This window comes from Sander vitreus, chromosome 18, assembly GCF_031162955.1.
Source record: "Sander vitreus isolate 19-12246 chromosome 18, sanVit1, whole genome shotgun sequence".
Classification (NCBI taxonomy): Eukaryota; Metazoa; Chordata; class Actinopteri; order Perciformes; family Percidae; genus Sander; species Sander vitreus.
The window spans coordinates 16,683,032-16,704,407 of NC_135872.1; the positions used below are offsets into that span (position 1 = coordinate 16,683,032).

General features: G+C 39.0%; 1 protein-coding gene and 1 long non-coding RNA gene across 3 annotated transcripts; one reads left to right on the top strand and one right to left on the bottom strand.

The window, feature by feature from the left end:
• The first annotated feature begins 258 nt into the window (after nt 1-258).
• LOC144533765 (uncharacterized) lies at nt 259-8,161 on the top strand. Its single transcript, XR_013503467.1, has 6 exons — nt 259-531; nt 704-772; nt 859-1,451; nt 1,594-1,711; nt 1,786-1,860; nt 2,102-8,161. It is a non-coding gene; the product is annotated as an uncharacterized LOC144533765 (long non-coding RNA).
• On the bottom strand, nt 5,444-20,256 carry tmem63a (transmembrane protein 63A). 2 transcript variants are annotated; one of them, XM_078275312.1, is made up of 23 exons: nt 20,148-20,256; nt 17,941-18,118; nt 17,719-17,798; nt 17,524-17,602; nt 17,214-17,251; nt 16,954-17,096; nt 16,574-16,625; nt 16,349-16,457; nt 16,106-16,176; nt 15,938-16,018; nt 15,362-15,476; nt 14,822-14,955; nt 14,437-14,580; nt 13,814-13,967; nt 13,622-13,728; nt 13,431-13,517; nt 13,052-13,117; nt 12,454-12,616; nt 11,779-11,884; nt 11,386-11,553; nt 11,061-11,176; nt 10,923-10,973; nt 5,444-6,270 (listed from the first exon to the last, which is right to left on the bottom strand). In XM_078275312.1, exons 2-23 carry the CDS (start codon nt 18,091-18,093, stop codon nt 6,124-6,126), a joined length of 2,364 nt encoding a protein of 787 aa, XP_078131438.1. In that variant the 5' UTR covers nt 18,094-18,118; nt 20,148-20,256; the 3' UTR covers nt 5,444-6,123. The 2 variants fall into 2 exon arrangements, with proteins under 2 accessions (XP_078131438.1, XP_078131439.1); XM_078275313.1 differs by lacking the exon at nt 5,444-6,270 and adding an exon at nt 6,564-9,115.
• Nucleotides 20,257-21,376: the final 1,120 nt, after the last annotated feature.

Sequence of the window (21,376 nt, forward strand, 5' to 3'; positions counted from 1 at the left end):
TTCCAGTCAATGACATATTTGAGTTAAGGACATCTGGGACTAAACCCAAACCAAACATTTGTACTGCTTTAAATGATTTGCTACAGAACTTTGAGAAAATCATAACACTGCTCCATAATTCAAGGAATGATATATTTGATTAAATGACATCTCATTAGTTGTGATTCTCTGAAAATGTGTATAAAAAAACTGCAATCTGCATCTCTTTCTAGCATTATAGGCTGGTTATCCGCATTTGCAAATATGAAAGCTGTTAATTGAACTAAATGAATAAAGACTGCTGTCTGTGAGTTCTGGTTTTATTTAAAGTTAGAGGAAAGGTACAACAACACTCTGTTGGAACATATTTGTGTCTCAGATGAAATGATTTAACCTTCTAAATAAGAATTTCTCTCAAGATCATCCAGAGTCTCTTTCATCACACTGCCAACGACTTGAATTTGGGAAGTAGAATTTATATTCTCAATCACCATATAGCTGGTGTGATGCTCTGGGAAGAGAGAAGTGGTCAGAAGGAACAGTTTATCCAGGGTAAGTAGTCTTTTTTGTCGTGTCGACGTACAGATGTTTGATTGTTTCAATGTTAGCTGATAAAACATGTTTGTGTGACTGTGTGTACAATATGAAAAAGCAGATACAATTTAATAAATCATTTTTTTTTTTAAATAACATTTTAAAATGTAAATTGTTGGATGTGTTACAGACCAACTTTGACAACTACGAAGCAATAGTGTCTTTTGTGAACGTACACAATGTACACTGGACGTTTCTGGTTAGTATTGACTTTGTTGGTATTTATTATGAATTTTTTTCATGAGGTTGGGAATGATTTGTGAATAATACTTAATGTGTTTTCAGTACATCAGTACAGCAACAAGCTGCGTGTATTTGGTTGATCCAGCACGCAGCTCCACAGAGCTGACAGACTCCAACAATGCTGCAAAAAGATTGAAGTATGCAATTACAGTTTTTTTTTTCCTAACTAGATTTAATCCATTCCCTCATCAAGTTATGTCACAATATTAGTCAAGGTAGTAAAAGGAACATTAGTATAGAAACAATGGTCAGTTACAGACTAACAATAATTGGCCGCTGGTCATAAAACACAGTTAAGTAAGTTATTAAGAGTGTCATTGTTTCTTTTTGTGAGTATGACAATGATCTGACTGTATCATGTGCTATAGCCTTGACAGTGACTGGATGCCAACCTCAGGGAATATGTTGTTAACATGTCTTAACTGTTTTGTGACACATAATGCTGTTGATTTTTTTTATATTTTATACACATTGTATGTGTGTGTCTAAGTGCATATAGAACATTATAGTAGTACTTCAAAATGAGGAGGACCTCCCTTGGCAGGACTGACTGGGTTGACATTAAATGGAAAGGAGGTGTTATGCAACACCCAGTGCAGCAGGATGGAAATAGCTGTGGGGTACTTGTCATCATGGTAAGATTAATATTGCAATATATTACCAGATTTTTGAATGATCTCCATTAATTCAGCATTTTGGATTTAATTCTGTTTTCCAGCATTTACAATCCCAAATTTTTTTTATCAAAAGTACATCACATATTGTGTCATTGTTTAGATGGCAAAGGCAGTCATGGATGCCTTTCCCAAAATTCCAAAAATGGAATTTGGTACATCAAAGAGAGAGATGGCACAGCAGTGTCAACATTTTGCTCTGGAAATACTTAAAGCCTCAGGTGGGTGAGACCTTTTCATAGTTATTATGTGATATTGTAGTACTACAGATCTAAAATAATCTTTTGTATATTAGTTTGACACAGAGAGCAACTGTGCCATGTGCGCAACAACAAAACCACCCAGCCACGAACCTTCCATCGCTGACTGGGTAAGTTATTGTATGAGTCTTTTAATTTTTAGTTTTTATTGTGCATTTTTTTTTGAAAATCAAAAGATAGATGACAGGAAGCAAAGGTTAGAAAAATGGACAATGACATGCAACAAAGGTCTATGGTCAGAATCATTTCAGGGATGTGTAGTTCAACCATCACCCACCATGGCGTCCTCTGAATGCAAAGATAATGGTATGTCTTTTTAAGTAAAAGTGGTTATATATTTACCTTTTACAGATTCAGTGTGATAGCTGTTCCCGGTGGTTTCATTCCCAGTGCCTGCAGATGGACACAGCACAGCTTGATGCTGTGAAGACAGGTCATTGGGATTGCTCTCTGTGTCGGAAATGATGCCACATACAGTATGTGCTGTGTCATAACCTCAGGACAGCAGGAAATTTCAGGTGTAGCCTATCTAATAGCATTATGGTGTCCCAGTAAGCAATGACAGTGAGGATGAGGATACAAGTTAATGCTTAAAAGCATGCAGCCATCATAAATCTCCTACTGTGAAAAGGCAAGTCTCTGCCACAAAAATGGTGATTGTGGGCACTTTGTGCAGGCTTCAAGCCCTCTCTCTCACTTTCACCCATAAAGCCCAGGGGCAGGGAAGCATGCAGAGGAATGGGAGGACTTAAAAGTCTGGCAGTTTGGTTTCTGTAAAACAGAATCAGTAAAGCTCTTTGCACAGCTGGCAGGATGCATGCTTAGATCCCTCTATTGTGATCTGTAGGGCACTTTGGAATAGGAGTGAATAGTGCTCGTAAATCATCTTGCATTATGCTATTTATACACAATCGTGTGTTTTTGTCTGCGTTCTAGGGAAAAGAAACCGCATGTTAGTGTTCACCTGAATAGGTTACAAATGCATGTCTAAATAGAGATTGCATATTGTAGAGGTAGGCTACATTTGTCAAGTCCTCCCATGTTCAAGGTACCGTAACTTCAGGACATGAACTCCCAGCACATGGCAAGCTGTCTTCCTTTGGGCTTGCTAGGATTTCGAGCTGGAAAGTGAGAGTATTTCAGTCATATCTGATCAATCAGCTGTCTACCAATCTGATCTTTAATGTGCTTGTGATTGTGCAGCATTTGACCAAAGAGTTTTTTTTTATCTTCCACCTGCTGCAGCTTCTTGTTTACCAATGGATCTCTTCTTATCGAAACTTTGCTCATTGTGGTGATGTAACTTCCTGGTCTCAGTGGTCCATATCTACAGGTATACTGAGCACTGAAATCACTGGTTCATCTAAGCAGTGTATGGAGCAAATCCTGCAAGACACCAAATGAACATCGGTTGTTTGGTTTATCCTGGCTCAGATCCAGCAGTCTCAGCCAGCATACGCAGTGTGAAGCTGGCTTAAGTTACACTTAGAAAAACATGATTGGCTACTGTCCAGCAAATGATTTTTGACAGTCTGCGAGTGATGGGCTAATCTTGTGGTTTGTGATCCTATTTTGGTCCCTCACCTTGCTTGACAATACTGGCTTCCTCTGTATTCATTTGTTTCTGGGTTCCTGAAAAAACAGGGCTGTGCATTCATTCATGCTCAATCCAGCATTACTGTTTGTAATTTTATCTCATTGATATCGATATTGATGACTGTTTACTGCTCACTCACCTAATGTATCAGAGCTGTATAAAGTTACTGCTAATGCAAATCCAACATGTCCTACTGCGGCTGCATCCAACCAGCCAATTTAATGTAAAGCATGCATTATTTCCTTTGAATCCCTTGAGCGTGTGAAGGCAATATCAATTCAGCATTGGAAAGGCGGACTCAGCCACTAACAATGAAAACTACTGTCTAAAGAGGTAATCACAGAATGCAAATACATTGAATGCCTATTGCAGAGAAAAAGCAGACCATAAATAGTAACAAAAATGGGGTTTAATTTCATGAACATTTTAAGGGTTGTAACTTCAAGAACCCATTGCAGGCAGTTTCTCTAAAGAACACAAGCAGGTTTTAATAACTCCTAATGTCCATTCATTCCCATGCATGTCTATTCCCATGCCACACTGCATTTCCAGAGCTCTGTGTGTTGGCTGTAATTGTCCAAACAAAAGGGTCTCGGTCTGGAGTCACATGCTTCATCAGCAGCAGTGATTTCAGCTGTCAGGCCCTCCGCCCTTCTGGCTAATGTAGTCCTCCAACAGAAAAGGGAGAGAGAGTGGGGTGACTTTTCTACAGAGTACCCCACACAGACGAGAACACACAAGGACAGCCCCTCACCAACCCAGCCACTCACACAGACAAACACACTTTGAGCTTGTGGCTCAGGATGTCACCTCATTAGAGTTGGCAGTCTAGGTGGAAGTTTTGGACTTGGAAGCCACAGAGTGACCCACACAGACACACCACTCCAGTTCTGTTTCCCAATTGGCCGGGAAGGAAGTAATACTTGGAGTGAAGCAGCCTGTTTCTGTCCTGGTCCCGCTGTTCTGGGAAACTAACCTCCCAGGCGACCAGCGTTGCCACGGCACTAATCCTGACGGACAAAAGATGGGAGTGCCACAGAGCACGATGCTGCCAGACACTCTTATTGGCTGGCACCATCCCACGCGATGCTGTGATTGGCCAGTGCTATGTTTATATACAAATCGGAGCAGTCAGAGGTCACATCCATCGATCTTAGTGGTGACATGAAGGAAACCTGACCTCAAAACCTTAGAACTCTAAATGGGTTTAATTCCTAAATGGGTTTAATTCCTATTTGATACACACACACACACACACACACTTTCTTAGGTTCAGTGGCCTGGGAGTGCAGAATTATGTGAATACTGAGAAAAAGGGAGGGAAGTGACTAAATAATAGTGTCTGTGGTATACAAAAACACAGATGACAACAATACCAGGAATGTATAGAGGGCACTGAGTTGTACTGGATAAATATTCTGATCCGGAGAAGGGCGTGTTGTGTGAACTAGTAATACCTTACAGGCTACATTACTGATATTTCATTTGACCTGGGGTGCCAACAAACTGCTTAAAACCAGTAATTATCATCAATAGGTTTTATCTGTTTTCCTCAAATTTCAAAACATTATTTTCCCTTAATACTCCCCTTATTTACTTCTCTGTGTTTTCCAAAGCTATCTAGTATCCACACTTTCACTTTAGATTGGATTAGGAATAGACAAATATACCTATAGACAAATTGGCTAGGCTTACATAGTGGCCAATTTTAGCTTGTTGCAGATATATCTGTATCAGTGTATGTGTCGGCCAACAAGTAACAAGAAATTTCAGTACAGAAATGCCATTCATATGTTTGAGGAAAAAAGTGTCTCATTAATATTTTGTCAATTTTTTCCACTGTTAAATCCCCTGCTTACATCTCGGTCAGAACTCTGTAAAGGAATAGTTTGACGTTATGGAAAATATGCTTATTTGCTTTCTTGCGCAGAGTTTGATAAGAAGATTGATATCACTCTCATGTCTGTGCTAAATATAAAGCTACTGCCAGCAACCTGTTAGCTTAGCACAAACACTGGAAGCAGGGGTAAACAGTTAGCCTGGCTCTATCTGAAGATAATAAATTCCACCTACCAGCATCTCAAAAAGCTTACAAATTAACATCTTGTTTCTTTAATCAAAAACAAAGATAAGTGAAATTTGTGTACAGGCAAGCATACAATTTAACATATTCTCTGATAATAAATTAATAGTTAATATTTTCTTTGAAATACATTCCCTTTACCCTATAATTTGATTTAAATGAAATAGTTGTTTTCTAGGAAACTTCTTGGAAATCATTAGCAAATGAATTAACCACTGACCTGTCAAACACAGTTTTACCACACAAATGTAATGGTGTCTGATGATGTCATCTGGGTCATCTCAAAGTAGGCTTGGGCCTCCATTTTGTTTTTAACAGATCTGTTTGAAAGATCTGTGCATTTAAACAGGAAAAAGAGAGAAAATAATCTATCAAGCATTATGGAAAAGGATCCAGCATTTTTGGATCTTGTACCACGCGAGGGACTGAAGGTCAGGACGATGCAGCCTCTGGTGCATTTCGACAATTCTTTTTTTTAAACTGGAGAATCCCTTTAAGTGTCTGAGTGTAGGTGTAGAGCATTGTTCTTATGTCTGTGACAACATCTGAGTGAGCTGTTTGAACATGAGATGCCACAAACCGCTCCCAGTTTGCATGTAATTGGATCAAACTTAAGATCAGACTTTCACACACCCATTACTAGAAGCCCAGAACCACGTGGGCTGAAACTGAGCCAGTTAATTTGTGGTGTGTTTAACATCGGGTCAAAGTTTGGATTTGGGTTTTGGAAAGCTGTACACTAGTTCTGGCTGCTGCTGGTAGACAGAGCTGCTTCCCAGGCTCCTGCAGTCTTAACATCCACATTATTCCTGTTCCACTGAGCTCGCAGGAGATAGTCTTCTGTAACAGCAAGTGCATTAAACACATATTTAATACACACAAAACCCACAGACAATACAGGTGTCTAGTATAAAACACTCATCTCTTCCCCAGCTCAGCCTGAGGATATCTGCAAGTTATTAGTGCCCCCGCATCCTGACCCTGCGCAGCTTTCTCATGTGACTTTGTTGAGGTACAGTATGTCTGTTCACATCTGTCTCAAAGTCTGTTTCCATAGAAATCATGCAGTGTATGTTTGTGATTATTAGATTTCCATCAAAAACCATTGTGAGTTTTTCCTATCACTTTCAGCACACTGTTAAGAACTGTCTTTATTGCTTAAAAAACAACACACACACACACACACAATTTGAGAAAAACTAAACAAGTGAGATTGTTTTGTAATGCTTAATCTTTGTCTGACAGTGGTAAAGCAGTCAATAACCTTTTTGCACTCAGGTCGTACAAAATGTATATTGCGATGAAAAAAAGTTTTAAGATGTGTTTTGTCAAGGTCTCTTTGTAAACAATCTTTAAATGTGTGACCACTATCTAAATATGCAGTTATTAGCAGCAGCTCAAATGTGATGGTTTTAAGAATGTCTTTAGTACACTGTGACTTCTATGTATTTAAATGTAAAGCCTGTAAATGTGCACATATAGGCAAATAATAAAGCCGGGGAAGGGGAACGTGTGTCAGATACTTGAGCCAGGAAGTACTCGTTTGTTGTTAAGCTATTAAGGAACACTTCAATAGCTACTGTTCCTGAGTTTTCAAGAACTAGTGTGAGGCTCCATTAGGGTACACTGATTCTCGTCCAATAGTCAAAACCTTTCTGCAGCTAATAACCTATATATGTTGTTAGCTTAGCACTTCATTAACCATATTTAACAACTGTGCTAATCACTACAGCTTGCTAAAAGTCCTCAAATGACAATAGAGGTCTTTCTCAGCTGAGGCAGATACCGTGGTGAGAAAGGGTAAAGGGCAGGGAACAGACAATAGTGAAAGATCAGGTGAGGAGGTGGAGCTACTGGAATTGTCGCCCAGTAAAATGGTTCATACCAATGTCAGAATAAGTTAGAAATCCTCAATGCAACACTGTGCATTTGTCCTTTTAACACTGCTGAATGAATATTTCAGAGGTTAAGCTATGGCACTGCAGCTCAACAGTGCCACCCAATGACAAGACACGCTCATAACCGTAAAGTTGTTCCCGTTTGTATTTAAAAACAGCATGTAAGATTGTTTCATATTGACATTTAAATCACCAAATACAAAGCTAAGTCTGAGTTTCTCGTAACATTTGCAATCTGAAGACATTTTATCTGCTAAACTTCAACACTCTTATTAAAGTTACACATTTGCCTTTAGGATTTAGCCCCTTGTTAAAATGCACATTTAAAAAAGCTGCAAAAACATAACTTCAAAGTAAATTAAATACAAAAAACGTTGACCTGTTTAAAACGTTCCTTCATTAATGGAACAACATGATTGTCTTATCTGAAACAATAAGAGAAAATAATAGCTCTAACCCCATTGCCATATGTGAATTAAATAAAAAGTTGTGGTTGCAAAACTCCTGCAATACTGAAATACATGTTTGTTCTCTTGTCATATTACAAAAGCCAACATTAACTTCTTGTGTTAGTAACACCAAACAGGCCTCTCTTGATACAAAAAGTGCATCATGAACATTAGGAAATAAGGTATTCCCTTGGCAGGTGTTGTCATCTGGCATCGGAAAAGGCACTGTGAAGAAATTTAAACTGGAACAAAATCTGGACAACAAATAACAGTAACAGAAAGTTCTGCTTGTCCACCTCTTTGGCATCAGTGTTGCTGACTTGGCTTGATTGTCTTGTTCTGGTAATACTTGCATAATCAGCTTCACAAGGTTTTTTTTTTTTTCACATACAACATAATGGCTTGTTTGAAATGGCAGGTTTTGGCTAAACATACTTTGAGAGGTCTCATACAGAAAATACACATGCATATGTAACTAATTCAGATAGACTCAGCACATTCATATTTACCTTCTTTCCTGTAGAAGGCAATTTAAATGTAACACACTGTCCCCCCACTGGTTATTTTACCAGACTTTCCAAACGCAGAAGGTAAGAAAGGGGGACTTGTGTTGGGCGGCACAGTGCAGGTCTTTGTAATCTTTTGCACATTCTTCTGTAGTACCATCTGGAGATTTTCCTCTCCTTAGCCTCTCCTTTCTTCTTAGCCTGGCATTGCCAGACTAATTCACAAATGTGTATTAGTATGAAACCTCTCAGTTCATTTTCGATTTCCAAGGGACATTAATAAGGGCGCAGACCAAAATGCCTCTGGACGCAATTGGATAGACCTACAACCAATCAGAGCAATGAAACGTGTGACATAGCGCTGAGTGACACATGAAAGTTGGGGCGGTGCTTGGTCCGTTTTCAAGCAGGTAAAAAAATGGCGGCCCGGGTCACAAACTTTCTCAAATTACAGCTAAACATTACAGTAAAATGTCTTTTCTAAAAACATTTTAAGCGAGAAATAGGCAATAATGTCACAGAATCTTGATTGGTATCTGATTAGCACTGCCCAGTTTGACAGTTTGATCTGAGTTTCGTGAGGCTGGTACGCGAGCCAGGCTAGAAATCATTGTGAAGGAAGCAGATTTCCGATCAGGAGTTGTGGGCATCCTGACTACAAAGCTTTGACTCAGTGTTGAGATACACTGAATCAGCCATCTGACATGCGGTCTGTCACTGGGCTGGAGCTGTGGACCGGGCTGCCCTCTGTAGAGCCGTAAGACTGCAGATGTTTAGAGCCCTGTTGTGCTACGGCAGGTGATTTGGGATTAAGCACTCTGGGAAGGTAGACCTGTAATTATACCATACAAAAGAGATGAGTACTGAAAACAAACAAAAGGGCTCTTAAGGGTGTTTTTCAATATTCATTGTTGTGTATTCTTTTATCTCTCTGATGTGTATGATGCAATACTGCATGCGTTGGCCAAAGTATGACGTTGATACAAAAGAATGTTTAAGATTAGCGAAAGAGAAAAGCTTGTGAACATGAATAAGGGAAACTAGGATGTGTTAGATATGAGGATAAGGACCAAAGTTCACTGCAAGAACAGCTCATTTGGAACAATCAGGGCTTTACCATATTGTTCAGAAAGCAAGGTAGAAAACATTGGGCCTCATTCACCAATATCTTCCTAAGTTTTCTCTTAAATATGTTCTTAAGAAAGTCCCTAAGAAAAGTCTACGTCGGATTCATGACGTGTTCTTAAACAGCAGAATTGTTTGCACCCGTGTTCTTAGGATTGATAAATCCCACGTCTTCGTAATTGAAAGCGCGTGCCAGTTGTTCCTAATTAGCATAAGGAAACGCCCTGCAAATTCCCATATAAGGACATCCCTGACAGGACATTCCTGTGCACCTCCTGGGAAGTGGTAGACTGCGTTCAAGAGATAATTGTCGGAGTCGCAGATGACTTGTACATTGAAGTGGTGGAGGAAGTACTGAATCTCAGTAGCCTAATTAAGTAAAAGTACAAATAACCAGAGACATATTTACTTTAGTAGAAGTAGAAGATGTCCACTACCACAAACAAGGCCAGCTGGCTTTTAAAAGAAGTTCCTATCCCTACCAGCATAAAACGGAAATATGTTGTTAGAATCGGAATGTGGTTGGTTTTATTCATGGATGCATTTTAACACGGTTTTACTTTCTTTAACCATGCAAGTAAGCAAATAGAGATGTAAAGAGGTCCAGCCAAATAAATAAGATATGAATGCGTCTTACGCTGCCCTGGCGGAGAAGAAAATGACGCTGTGCAGAGGCAACTATAACTATAAAACGGGAATAATAAAAAACATTTTCATTTTCACTTTTACCGGAGGCTGTATTACCGAGGGTCAGCGGCGCTGCGCCCGGGCTCTGGAGCACCGGAGCCGGCTTGGAAGCCGATAAAGGAGCGGCGGTGCCCACATATATACAGTATCTGTGGCAACCAAACTTCACTGGTGAGACAAACGCGTGACGGTCAGGAAGACGTTTTGGCAGGGGGAAAAACTGATCAGAAAATGTAACGGAACGTTGTAGAAATGTAGTGGAGTAGAAAGTATAGATAATTGCTGCAAAATGTAACAAAGTAAAAACCACTCCATTTTGGCCCTATAAATAGCGCGATCAATCACCAAGTAACGCAGGATTTAATCAGTTTAATTGCTGATGTAAATTGCAGTGTTAGTGTTTCTTTGCATACTATGATTTTTTTTCTTCCAACAAATGATCAGAAATACATTACAGTACAATACTATCATTGTAAGCGACTGTAGTATTAAATAAAATGCAGTAACCAATTATTTGGAGCAAATTGTCATCACTCAAATGTGAGTAAGAGTGCTCGAGTGTTCGTATTTTGTTCTTAGCGAAGAACAAATCCAAGATAAGAAAACATTAGTGAATGTCAGAATCTTCGTAAAAAGTGCGTAAGTGGGGTTTAAGAACACATTTCTTCGTAAGAACGGTTGGTGAATGAGGCCCATTGACCTTAAAAATTCCGCAAAACAGCTTTACAGCAAAGCTGTAAATGTAAGTAAACTTAAGATCAGGCCTGCCCTAAATACATCTGATCTTTATTCAAGCTGTGGACTTTGTTATGGAACAAGTACAATACCTTGGTGTTTTCTTCCACTCCCTCTACTCTATCCTCATCCTCCTCTTTCACCTGCAAAAGAACACAAACAATATAAAGGCTCAGTGGGAAGGATGACAAAGAAATGACAGCATGTGCCCACACAAAGCAAGCGCTCACCGCATAGTTGTGTGGACTGAGGTACTTGAAATGGCCAAAGCAGGTGTAGCTGACACAGATGAAGACGGTGATACATAGGACCACCAGTGTGAATAGAGATGTAGGTTTCCAGAAACCTGAAACACCACACACACACAGAGTTTAAATGGCGACATAGAGATTTTACGTTTTATGTAGCTGCATGAAAACACCTACATTTACACACATTACTAAATCTACATTTATAGTTTGTTTACATCACTAGTACTTAATTGCCACTAGTGAATCTCAGGTCACTTGTCACTATGTTAACTTTCTCCAGGTTTGGCACATGCTTGTTTCTAACCTGCTCTGAGGACAGAAAAGAAGTAAAGCCATATTAGGCAGATGATGGGCGCGGCCAGAGCTTGATTGACAGCTCCCAGGTGGACCTGGCGGTCTAAGCGAGCAGGTAGGTAGGCAAAGTACAGGTTGTGTTTGTCCACCAGGTGCTTGAGCATCATGTACAGGAGACCTGATTAAGAAGACACACATACACACACACACACACACACACACACACACACACACACACACACACACACACACACACACAGTGTAAGTGAAACTGAGGTCTCTGGCAAAGGCTGACAGTGTGAAGCAATCAAGATAATGTTAAATAGATCTACTGATGATATACTGAAAGTGATTGAATGTGTTGAGTGTGTGTGAGTGCATGCTTGTGTGCATAACTACTCACCGAAAGGCACAATAATAGGACATATGATGCTGTAAGCCATAATTACAGTGAAGACACATAGGGACCAGCCATACATGGCTCCATATTCAAACTCATAGGCCTGGTTCTTTAAACAGAAGTAAAAAAAAAAATAGTTGACTTGTAAATGTTGAGGTGAGGCTGACAACAAAGCAAACTACAAACAAAATATATAATATATATATATATAATTGTCTTCTGTAATGATCATTGACTTGACTCTAAAGGACAATAAAGCACAGTATAAATCTCTATAGTCACAAAATGCATTGATCATTCTTTGGCCAGAGCACTTGATATATTACACATTGTCCATCTGTCTACAGGCATATTTACACTTGTTTACATATCATGCTCAGTCTGGAACAACTGACCAAAGATTTTCCCTGCATGCCTTCATGGAGAACGTACAATCTAAAAGTGGTAGCCCTTTATATATATTTTTTTTAAAAAAGTTGACAAAGGACCCTTAAAAACAGAAGAACATCTATAGAAGAAAATCACTAAATATTTTTACAATTTAATTGTTCAAAAAATTTATGAGCAGGACATTTTAGTTCCCTAGTGCTCTGTTTCAGGCTATGTAAGATATTGATATAAAACACACCAATGACTTTTAGGTGTAACTTTCCTTTAAAGGACAATGCCTTTACAAACCTGTTTGACATAGTTCCTTTCAGCAGCAGAGCGAGCAAACGTCATACGGATGATGTAGAGCAGTAATCCTGGCAACCGCAGCAACTCCATCCCAGAGCCCACCAGGGCTGCTGTGATCACATAGTTGACAAAAAAAGCCCCTTGATCAGGTAAGAACACACACCTGGTGTAATGGAAACCAAAAAGACAAAAGAAAAGATGACTATAAAATCCAACAATTAATAAAATCCAGTCCACTCTGATAAAAACTGTACACATGCAAGACCATTTTCTTATTTTGCATTTCTCACATATTTTTCTGACCAAATCAGTTTCAACAAACTTTTGAAAAACTAAAATTACAACCAAGCTTTAAAAGTTAATTTTAAAAAGAAGAAACTAGATTATGAAACAAGGTTGTCTTGAGTGACTGCAACAAGAGTGGGTCACGCATTGCAACTAAGGGATGTTTTATAAATAGCAACTTGAATACAGCTGAACCTTTATGATGCGAGTTGAAAGTAAAACTGACAGATTTTTCTCTCTTTATAATGTAATTACTATCATTATTTTAATTATAATAAAAAAAGCAGAAGCAAAAACAAGAGGGATCACTTACTCAAACCTCAGTTTCCCATCTGCGAGAAAATTTTTATCAAACAGCCAGCGGAAAAACACTTCAAGACTAATGGGGGGGAAAACACAAAGTTAGGAAATGTTCTCCAATTATACAAACATCATCCATTAACCTTTGAGGAATCCCTTTCAGCCAACTGACATTCACTGTTTTATTTGGTATTTTACTGTATATACATACAACGTGTTAACTGAGTCACATCTTGTGCCTCCTATTTTTTCCAAGTTCATGCTAAAGTTCCCAATTTATCACTGTACATCTGACACATCTGATTGCTTTGCTGTAGCAACTAAATTATTACTGCAAAGAAACAATGTTGGGCAAATTGTTGCTTATTCAAACTGATGGTTATGCAAATTACCTGGTGAGTCCTAGCGAGGGGAGGATAAGCACCATGAAGAGCAGGAAGAAGTACAGCTTACGCATCATGCTCAGCTGCTCACTGGACCTGAGACACAGATGGCACTAGATCAAAACATGTCCTCTGCCAACAAAAAACAATCACTGCACTACCAGTGTGTGTGTTTGTGTGTGCGTGTGTGTGTTCAATACCTGCTCCAGTGTGCCTCTCCTATTGTAGAATAGTAAACTATGGTAGGCAGCAACGCAGAGAAGGACCACAGCAGGAGAGTGGGGAAGAACTGACTGATGATAGGACTCTAGGGTGAAAAATAAAACAATTGACGAACGATTTATGGTTTCGAAAGCAGAATTGTGACAAGTATGTGTCTGCACGTGTCTCACATTGAGATAGTAGATGGGCATAGTCACGTTCCACTTATCCATGGTGTTGATAATGATGGTGGGAGTCGTGAGGAAGGTGAGCAGGACGAAAAGGAAGAAGTTGAGCGTAACATAGCGCATGAACCAGTGAAAGCCCCGCACTGAGAGATTGTTCCTGTAGCATGAGGAAAATAGGAAACTGAAGCAACACGACAGATTCACATAAAGAGGCAGTGCAAAGTAGAGAAAACATATCAGTGTGGGGTACACACAAATTCCTCCCACACAGATTTATATTCCTCTCCTTTGGGAACTCAAATCAAAAGTGCTATTTTGCCATACTGCATAATCACAAATAGAAAAATCAAACTGGCGATCAATGCAATTAATTGTGTTCACTGTTATGACTTCCGGTGCGTAAATGGGGTTTAAGAACACAAAAATGTTTTTGTTAAATTGGAATTTCATTGGAATCATTCATTTTGAATTGTCTAAACAATAATACCATATGATTAGACTAAAAGTCAGTCGATGATAATATTGAATTATTGCCCAGCCCTATTGGCACCAGTACTATAAATACTAAGTCATAGGATCTGCATGGTGCACATACTGTGTGAAGGGGTTGGTGTTTCAGACCTTACCAATACACATTTCTGGGATGGGGTGCATAGCTGACGCTCCACTTGTTTACTTTTAGAGTTCCACTGTTGGATGACGGTTGGGGCAGCCTCCCACAACAGCAGCTTTTGCCACCACACTCGAGTGCATTGAAGTCTCTCAGAATGCTGAAGTGAGTAAATGACCGCTGTTAGTGATACCAGCGTTAAACAGTGGCAGCTGTGCAAAGGCCTGATTTCACTAAAAAGTCAAGCGGTGACAATAAAATCAAAAGATCACGGTCCTGATCAGGCCAACAACAAAAAAACCTAAGCGCAGTCAGCCGACATAATACTGCTGCTTCTCCGCTGTACAGTAAATACAGATGCAAGTACTGACAGAAAAAGACACCTATAAATTGGTACTCACTACTTGGCCATAGCCTCGGTCTGCAAGGTGACGAAGGCCATCCCCAGGGGGCGCTGTGGCACAAGTTCTGTCTGCTTCCTCACCTCTTCCAGCAGGTCTTTTTCTTTAGTACTATAGTACTCTATCGCATCAACCTGAAAAAACACACACACACACACACACACACACACACACACACACACACACACACACACACACACACACACACACACACACACACACACACACACACACACACACACACACACACACACACACACACACACAGGAAATGCTTTAGTTGGAACTACCTTCATTTAAATCTTGGTGTAAAATAGTTCACACATGCACACTTAACACTTACACTTACTGCCACTTTAAATTAATAAAACTGATAAACCTTTCTAATTTTATCACACAATTTTAAGCTTTGCAGCCATAACACACCTATATGCAGTATTTGCTTTCACTTTTCTTAACCAAAATTGTAACATAAAAGATAAAAACTAAAAGCAGTCAGACACCATGCATGAAACTGTTTTATCATCTGATCCATCTCACCTCAGAGTGGGAGCAGCAACAGAGGTGACCACACAAACGGGTGTTAATCAACCCACGTGTCCCTGTTTTCTCTAGGGCATGCTCATAATAGCGCAGGTTTTTTCCTGCTCGCATCCTGAGGGTAAAGAAAACATACAATCATATACAAGCTGGTTTGAATTTGAACATTTTGTTTTCACTTGGAATATGCTTCACATGTTGGTGCTTGCAACCATTTCCTCTGCAGATATGCATACAACTTCTGAAACTAATTAAATATTGAACAGTTAGAGTGAGACTGAACCATACAGTACATTTGTGGTCCATAAAACTAAGATAACAAGCTTTAAGAGGCTGCAAAGATCACGAGAGCTGCTGAGTTAGGTGAAAATCCTCTCTGTGAGTTTGCTGCTGCAGACACAAAATTCACATTGCACATAAAACTTAGATGCACGGTTAAAATGAAAAATATTTATTAGTGGCACACACTAAAACATAATCATCAGCGAGGACTTGTGCACAGTTGTCGGCTCCACAGACCATGGCACAGAGGGCATTAGTCACGTGATTTATTTTTAGTTAGTTGTGATTAATCACCTTTCCTTATCAAGGTGCATGAGCTTTGCCACGTCATAGCCCAGGGTCACGGCACACACTTGACAGGAAGGGTACGCCTCTCTATACAAAACAAGAGCAAGGCGTAAAGACCAAAATTCGACTTTACAAATTATGGAAACATTGAATTTTACAATTCAGTCTACTTACGTGAAATGGGTCTTTACATCTTCCTCTGTTGCTGTTTTAGGGACTGAACACACAAACAAAGTGTTTCTGGTCTACAAACAGAAAGACAGAATGACAAATCAGTCACGTACGAGCGTAGGTGAGCGACACTCAGCTCTTCCTAATATAATTAAACATTGTGATCTGGCTTTCATTATGTGCTTAGCTCCTCACAGACAGGTCAGACATTCAGACGTGTCTTGTAGCTAGTAGTCTGACACTCACCGTCTCTCTGCGCATGCCTTTCATTTGTGATGTGTGACGGCGCAGCAGAACAACTGTCAGGATCAGGTACAAAACTGCAAACACTGTATGCAGCCATAACAGGTTGTTTCTAGAAGCAGAAATGGCGGAAACCAAGAAGCAATTTGTCATAAGCAACCCACAATCTGTTTTGCAATACAGACATTTGTTTATATATCCAAACAATTTAACTTCTACAGTAGTTACTTTGTTGGAAGATTCCCAACAGTGGTCCTTCCAAAACTCTGTGGATTATTCTCTGAAAAAAAGAAACATATATACAGTCAATAGAAATGAAAATAAGAAAAGACAAGAACATGGCCATAAAGATAGATCTGAATACAAGCAGCCTAACTCTGGAGTTCACAAAAACAAGTATTCAAAATCACCAATTCAAAGAGTACACACTTTAGGGACAACAAAATGAAGTGGACTGTGCAGCACCTCAGTTTTGATTGGTTGATTCACATTTGAAACAATCATCAAATACACACCTGACCCATTATTTGTACATAAAATAACCTTGAAAATATGTAATCTAACTGTAACTTCAACCATTAACAGACAGAGAATAGCGCAAAACGCACCAAACAGGTCTCCTGTCATGTTGACTGGCAGTATGACTGCAAGGGAGGTGACAGTTATAACTGACAGCAGGGTGATCAGATGATGTTGGAAGGACAGGTAGTGAACAGCATCCATGCCACATCTGGCTTTTATTTTTTCCTTACTGAAACACACACACACACACACACACACACACAGATTACACATGCTTGTATATATGATAAACATAGTTTTGATTGAGCCAAACGTGTAGAAACAATGTCCAGCAAAAGTCACTCACTCCATTCTGAGGATGTAGGGCAGCCAAGAGCAGCAACCCTAAACAGAAAGAGAGATATTTTGATTACACCATCATACAATGACAATTATATTAATAAGGAATATTTGTTAAGTTCTTTATGGTTAGGCCTGATTTAAAATGATTACAAAAGTACATTCAATTGATATCTTAAAATAGCAGTGTTGATAAAGCCAGTTTGACATGATATGATATATATAAAGTTATTACTCATCTTGGTTATTCTATTATTATGCTTTATGAATACTGACTTTGGTGCTGAAACTGATGACAAAGATTTTGTTTTACATACCAATTCATACTCAAGGTCATCCATGCTGGACACTAAGGATGACATGTGTCCATAGCGACGGCGTGTTGACTCGGTGAACCTGACACACAAAGTTCATTGTCAAGGAATGAAACAAGTTGACAAAATGGATTCAATCCACTATTACAGTCTGAAATCCTACAATGAAACTTGAAGTATGTGAGATCATGAACTGACCCTTCGTTATCTGCAACTAATGCCAGACGCCCGTAGTCCCAGAACATCCTCCTGATAATAGAGAAGACAATCAGCAACACCTGTAGGTGGCATGGGAAATAGAACCAATCAGCTTTCACCTCATGACACAAAGTAAAACATACATTGATACAGAATGATTTCCAGTCTTGTCTCACTTGATCACATCACAGGAAGACAGACACAGTGGATTACTAGACATACCAGAAAGACCGAGAAATCGAGCAGTAGCACAACTGGCACTCCTCCAAAGCCGACTCCCGTGAGAACGGTGCTCTGTTTGGAGCTGTAGCAGCTTCTGTTGTCCATGTGGGTACCATTTGTTTCCAGCAACTGCTCCCACCACACAGAAGACATCACTGGAGTGGAACCAGCAGTTTGTCTGCAGAGATTGATAGCAGTAGGCTATATATTAAGAAACGGCCTCCCAGAGCAAAAGCTGCTCCCACAGTGATCAAAATATTTTTGGGGATTAATTGTTGATAAAATGACTGAAAATACTGAAAAATATAGGTCACAGTTTCCAAAAGCCCAGGTGACGTCTTCAAATTGCTTATTTCGTCCAACCAACAGTACAACCCCCAGCCAAAAAAAAAAGATTTAATGTAAAGAAAAGAAGCTGGAACCAGCTAATATTTGCCATTTTTGTTCGACAAATGACTACTCCATTATCAAAATTGTGGGTGATAGGCTGCATTTTCTACATTAAGAAGAGCAATACAATATTGAGAACCTAGATCCATTTTTAAATTGGGTGCCACAATGAAGAGGAGAGAAACACAGAGGGATACTGTCTGTGCAGGAGAAACATAAAGGCAAGCAATGTATGAAAATACTGAAAAGTGCTCATCACAGTTTCCCAGAGCCCAGGTTGATTGTCTGAAGATACTGACTTACACTGTAACAATGACAGAAAACACAGAAATGCCACAAATTCTCACATTTCAGAAGCTGTAATCAGCAAATAATTGACATTTTTGTTTGAGAACTGACTTAAATGATTGAATTTCAGTTTTTACTTTTCTGCCAATCCAATAGACTCCTTGGCTTGTCAGTGGTGAGCAATGAGGAGAACCAAGAGGCTGAAGCCATTTATCCCAACAACTAAGAAGCTTTAGCTTTTTAATAACTTTTCATTCCTGCAACTAAAGATTAAATCAGATGATTTCAGTGATTAGCATACTTCAGACCAGCTAGGAGGAACTGATACATTTGCTGGTGTTATCTCATGAAAGCCTACATGTTCTTGGTTTCAGCAGGATGAGAAGTTTCAGATCCTTACTTAGATAAAACAGTATACTTTTCCAAATTCTACACCAGAACGGCCCCTCTCTGGTGTTATTTTATATTATATCCTTGGATTCCGTTTACAGATGCATTACTGTACAAAGTTTTTGTAGCTGGTGGAGCTGAAGCTAGTATTAACTATTTACAAGTTTTTAATTTTTTTCTATGCATTATATTTTACAAAGTGACCACATGTGCTGTATGCTGAATCTGATTTTCAAAGTAACTAGTATATGTGAGGGAGTAAAAAGTACAATATTATTCATATCGGAATTGTAGTAGAGCAGTACACACACAGTAACATATAAATGGATAATACTGTTAAAAAAATGTACTACTTTAATACTTCAGTACTTGAGTTTATGTACTTGCTTGGTTGGTTTAAGACCCCTTAAAGTAACTTTATATTTTGAAAGACATGTATCATCATAATTACGACTGTGGTTTTTCATGTTCTACAGTATGTGGAGTTATTTTTTTTGTTATGCTGAACTATGACTTGGCCGGAAGCAAATATAAAACAAATGTCAGTCTGTTAGTGTGGTTTCAGTTCTGGAGTCCATGTTAATCTCACTCGTCATTAGCAAAGCCCTCGCGCCACACCTGATGGTCCTCGTTCTTTTTGTCACGCGGGTGCACTGCACTGAGACTTTAGTCTTAACCCCTGACGTTAGTGTGGGTTAAGTTAGTGACCAAAAACACAGCTCAGCAGACAACCAGTCCAATGTAATCTGTCGGCTCTTAGTTTGACTGGAGACATTTCTAGTACAAGTGAAACCCATATTTTCCCCAACAGCTGTTATTATGTTGACAGTTTGCCTGAACACACTAGCGGTTACTGTTGACACTTAACGTCAACAGTCTCACCAAGCTAAAGCCAAACAAAAGAGTATTGTGTTGTACTGAACACCTAGAGCAAAGAGTTAGCTACGTGGAAGCTACATTGTTCACAAGTTACACAAACAGTTTGCTAATGCTAATGAGGTAAGCAAAAATGTGCATGCTGGCTAACGTTATGTCAACATCATACATCCGCTAACATAACCTCATTAACTTGTCTGAAAATGGCACAAATCGCGTTTCCGGGTTGCCTGCGTAAGTATGTGTCATGTGTCATGCCTTACCTGTATGTTGTCTTTTATTCTGGCGAGAAGTTAACTTCTTTCTATACTGTAAATACTCGAACGACCGCTCCCTGTTCCGTGTGTGCGCAGACGCTGCAGCAGAGCAGACGGCTGTCTCGTGCTCAGGGTTGTAATCAGTTCTCAAGCATCTACAGAAAAACACACTAGTAGAATCCTGCTGTTTCTCCTGTATACTTCTTACTCTTTTTACGAGTTTTTTTAGGCGTAGTCTAAATTAAAGAGTGTCCACTGATGGGAATATGATAAAGAGCGAGTAAACATTGAAAAATGTCGGAATTACAGCATAAAAGATCATTTGATTGGCTTGCCTTGTCCTGTAGCCTATGTGATTTGATTTGGTGTGATTTAATGTCTTATTTTGTCAAGTAGCCCACTACAGAGGTAGCCTATGACCAACATACTTAAGTTTAAAAATATGTTAAGTGCGGAACGAAGTATTATTAAGTTATATTAAGTTTCACTTAAAAATAGCAATACCACAAGTACAAAAGCAAAATGTAGCCTATACTAAAACGTATCACAACTGAAAGTAGGTTACTTTACAGTAGGTCACATGGCAGAATGGACCCTGTCAGACTGTTAAATTATATTATTCTTATTACTGATGCTTTACTGTGTAAGCAGCATTTTACATTTTTAAACTTAATATAGTAGGCTATATTTGTATAACAATGCATCACACTTAATAATAATAATGATAATACAGTGTACAGTACAATATAGAGTGTCTCTCTAGGGGTTCAGATCATTTCACACAAACCATAGTCAGGGAAAGGTAGTTATTAGCCTTGAAAATGATTAATACATTGCAGGCTCTTTGAAATTACTCTTTTCTCTTGTCATCTTCGATATAATTACCTTGTGAAGGCGGAAAAAGTTAATCAAAACTTGTTGACTGATTATCTGTTACCTATTTAGTTTTCAAAAGAAGAGTCCCTGGCATCTTTTATAAAAATTGAAACAGATGATGACTCATGGGCCTGGGCAACCAATTCAAAAATGTTTCTCTTCCTTGTTCTCCAATTCCTTCTTTTAGGCTGTTGATTTTTGTGTTTACTTGTTGTTTTGTTTACTCGTAGGGTAAAAGAGAAGAAAAAAAAAAGAGAAAAACAGTGGCATGTTGTATGGGACAATGACATAAAAGTTCAAACATCAAAAAGCTGATCATTTTACATTTCCCAAGGCTTTGGAAAAATCACCTAAAGCAA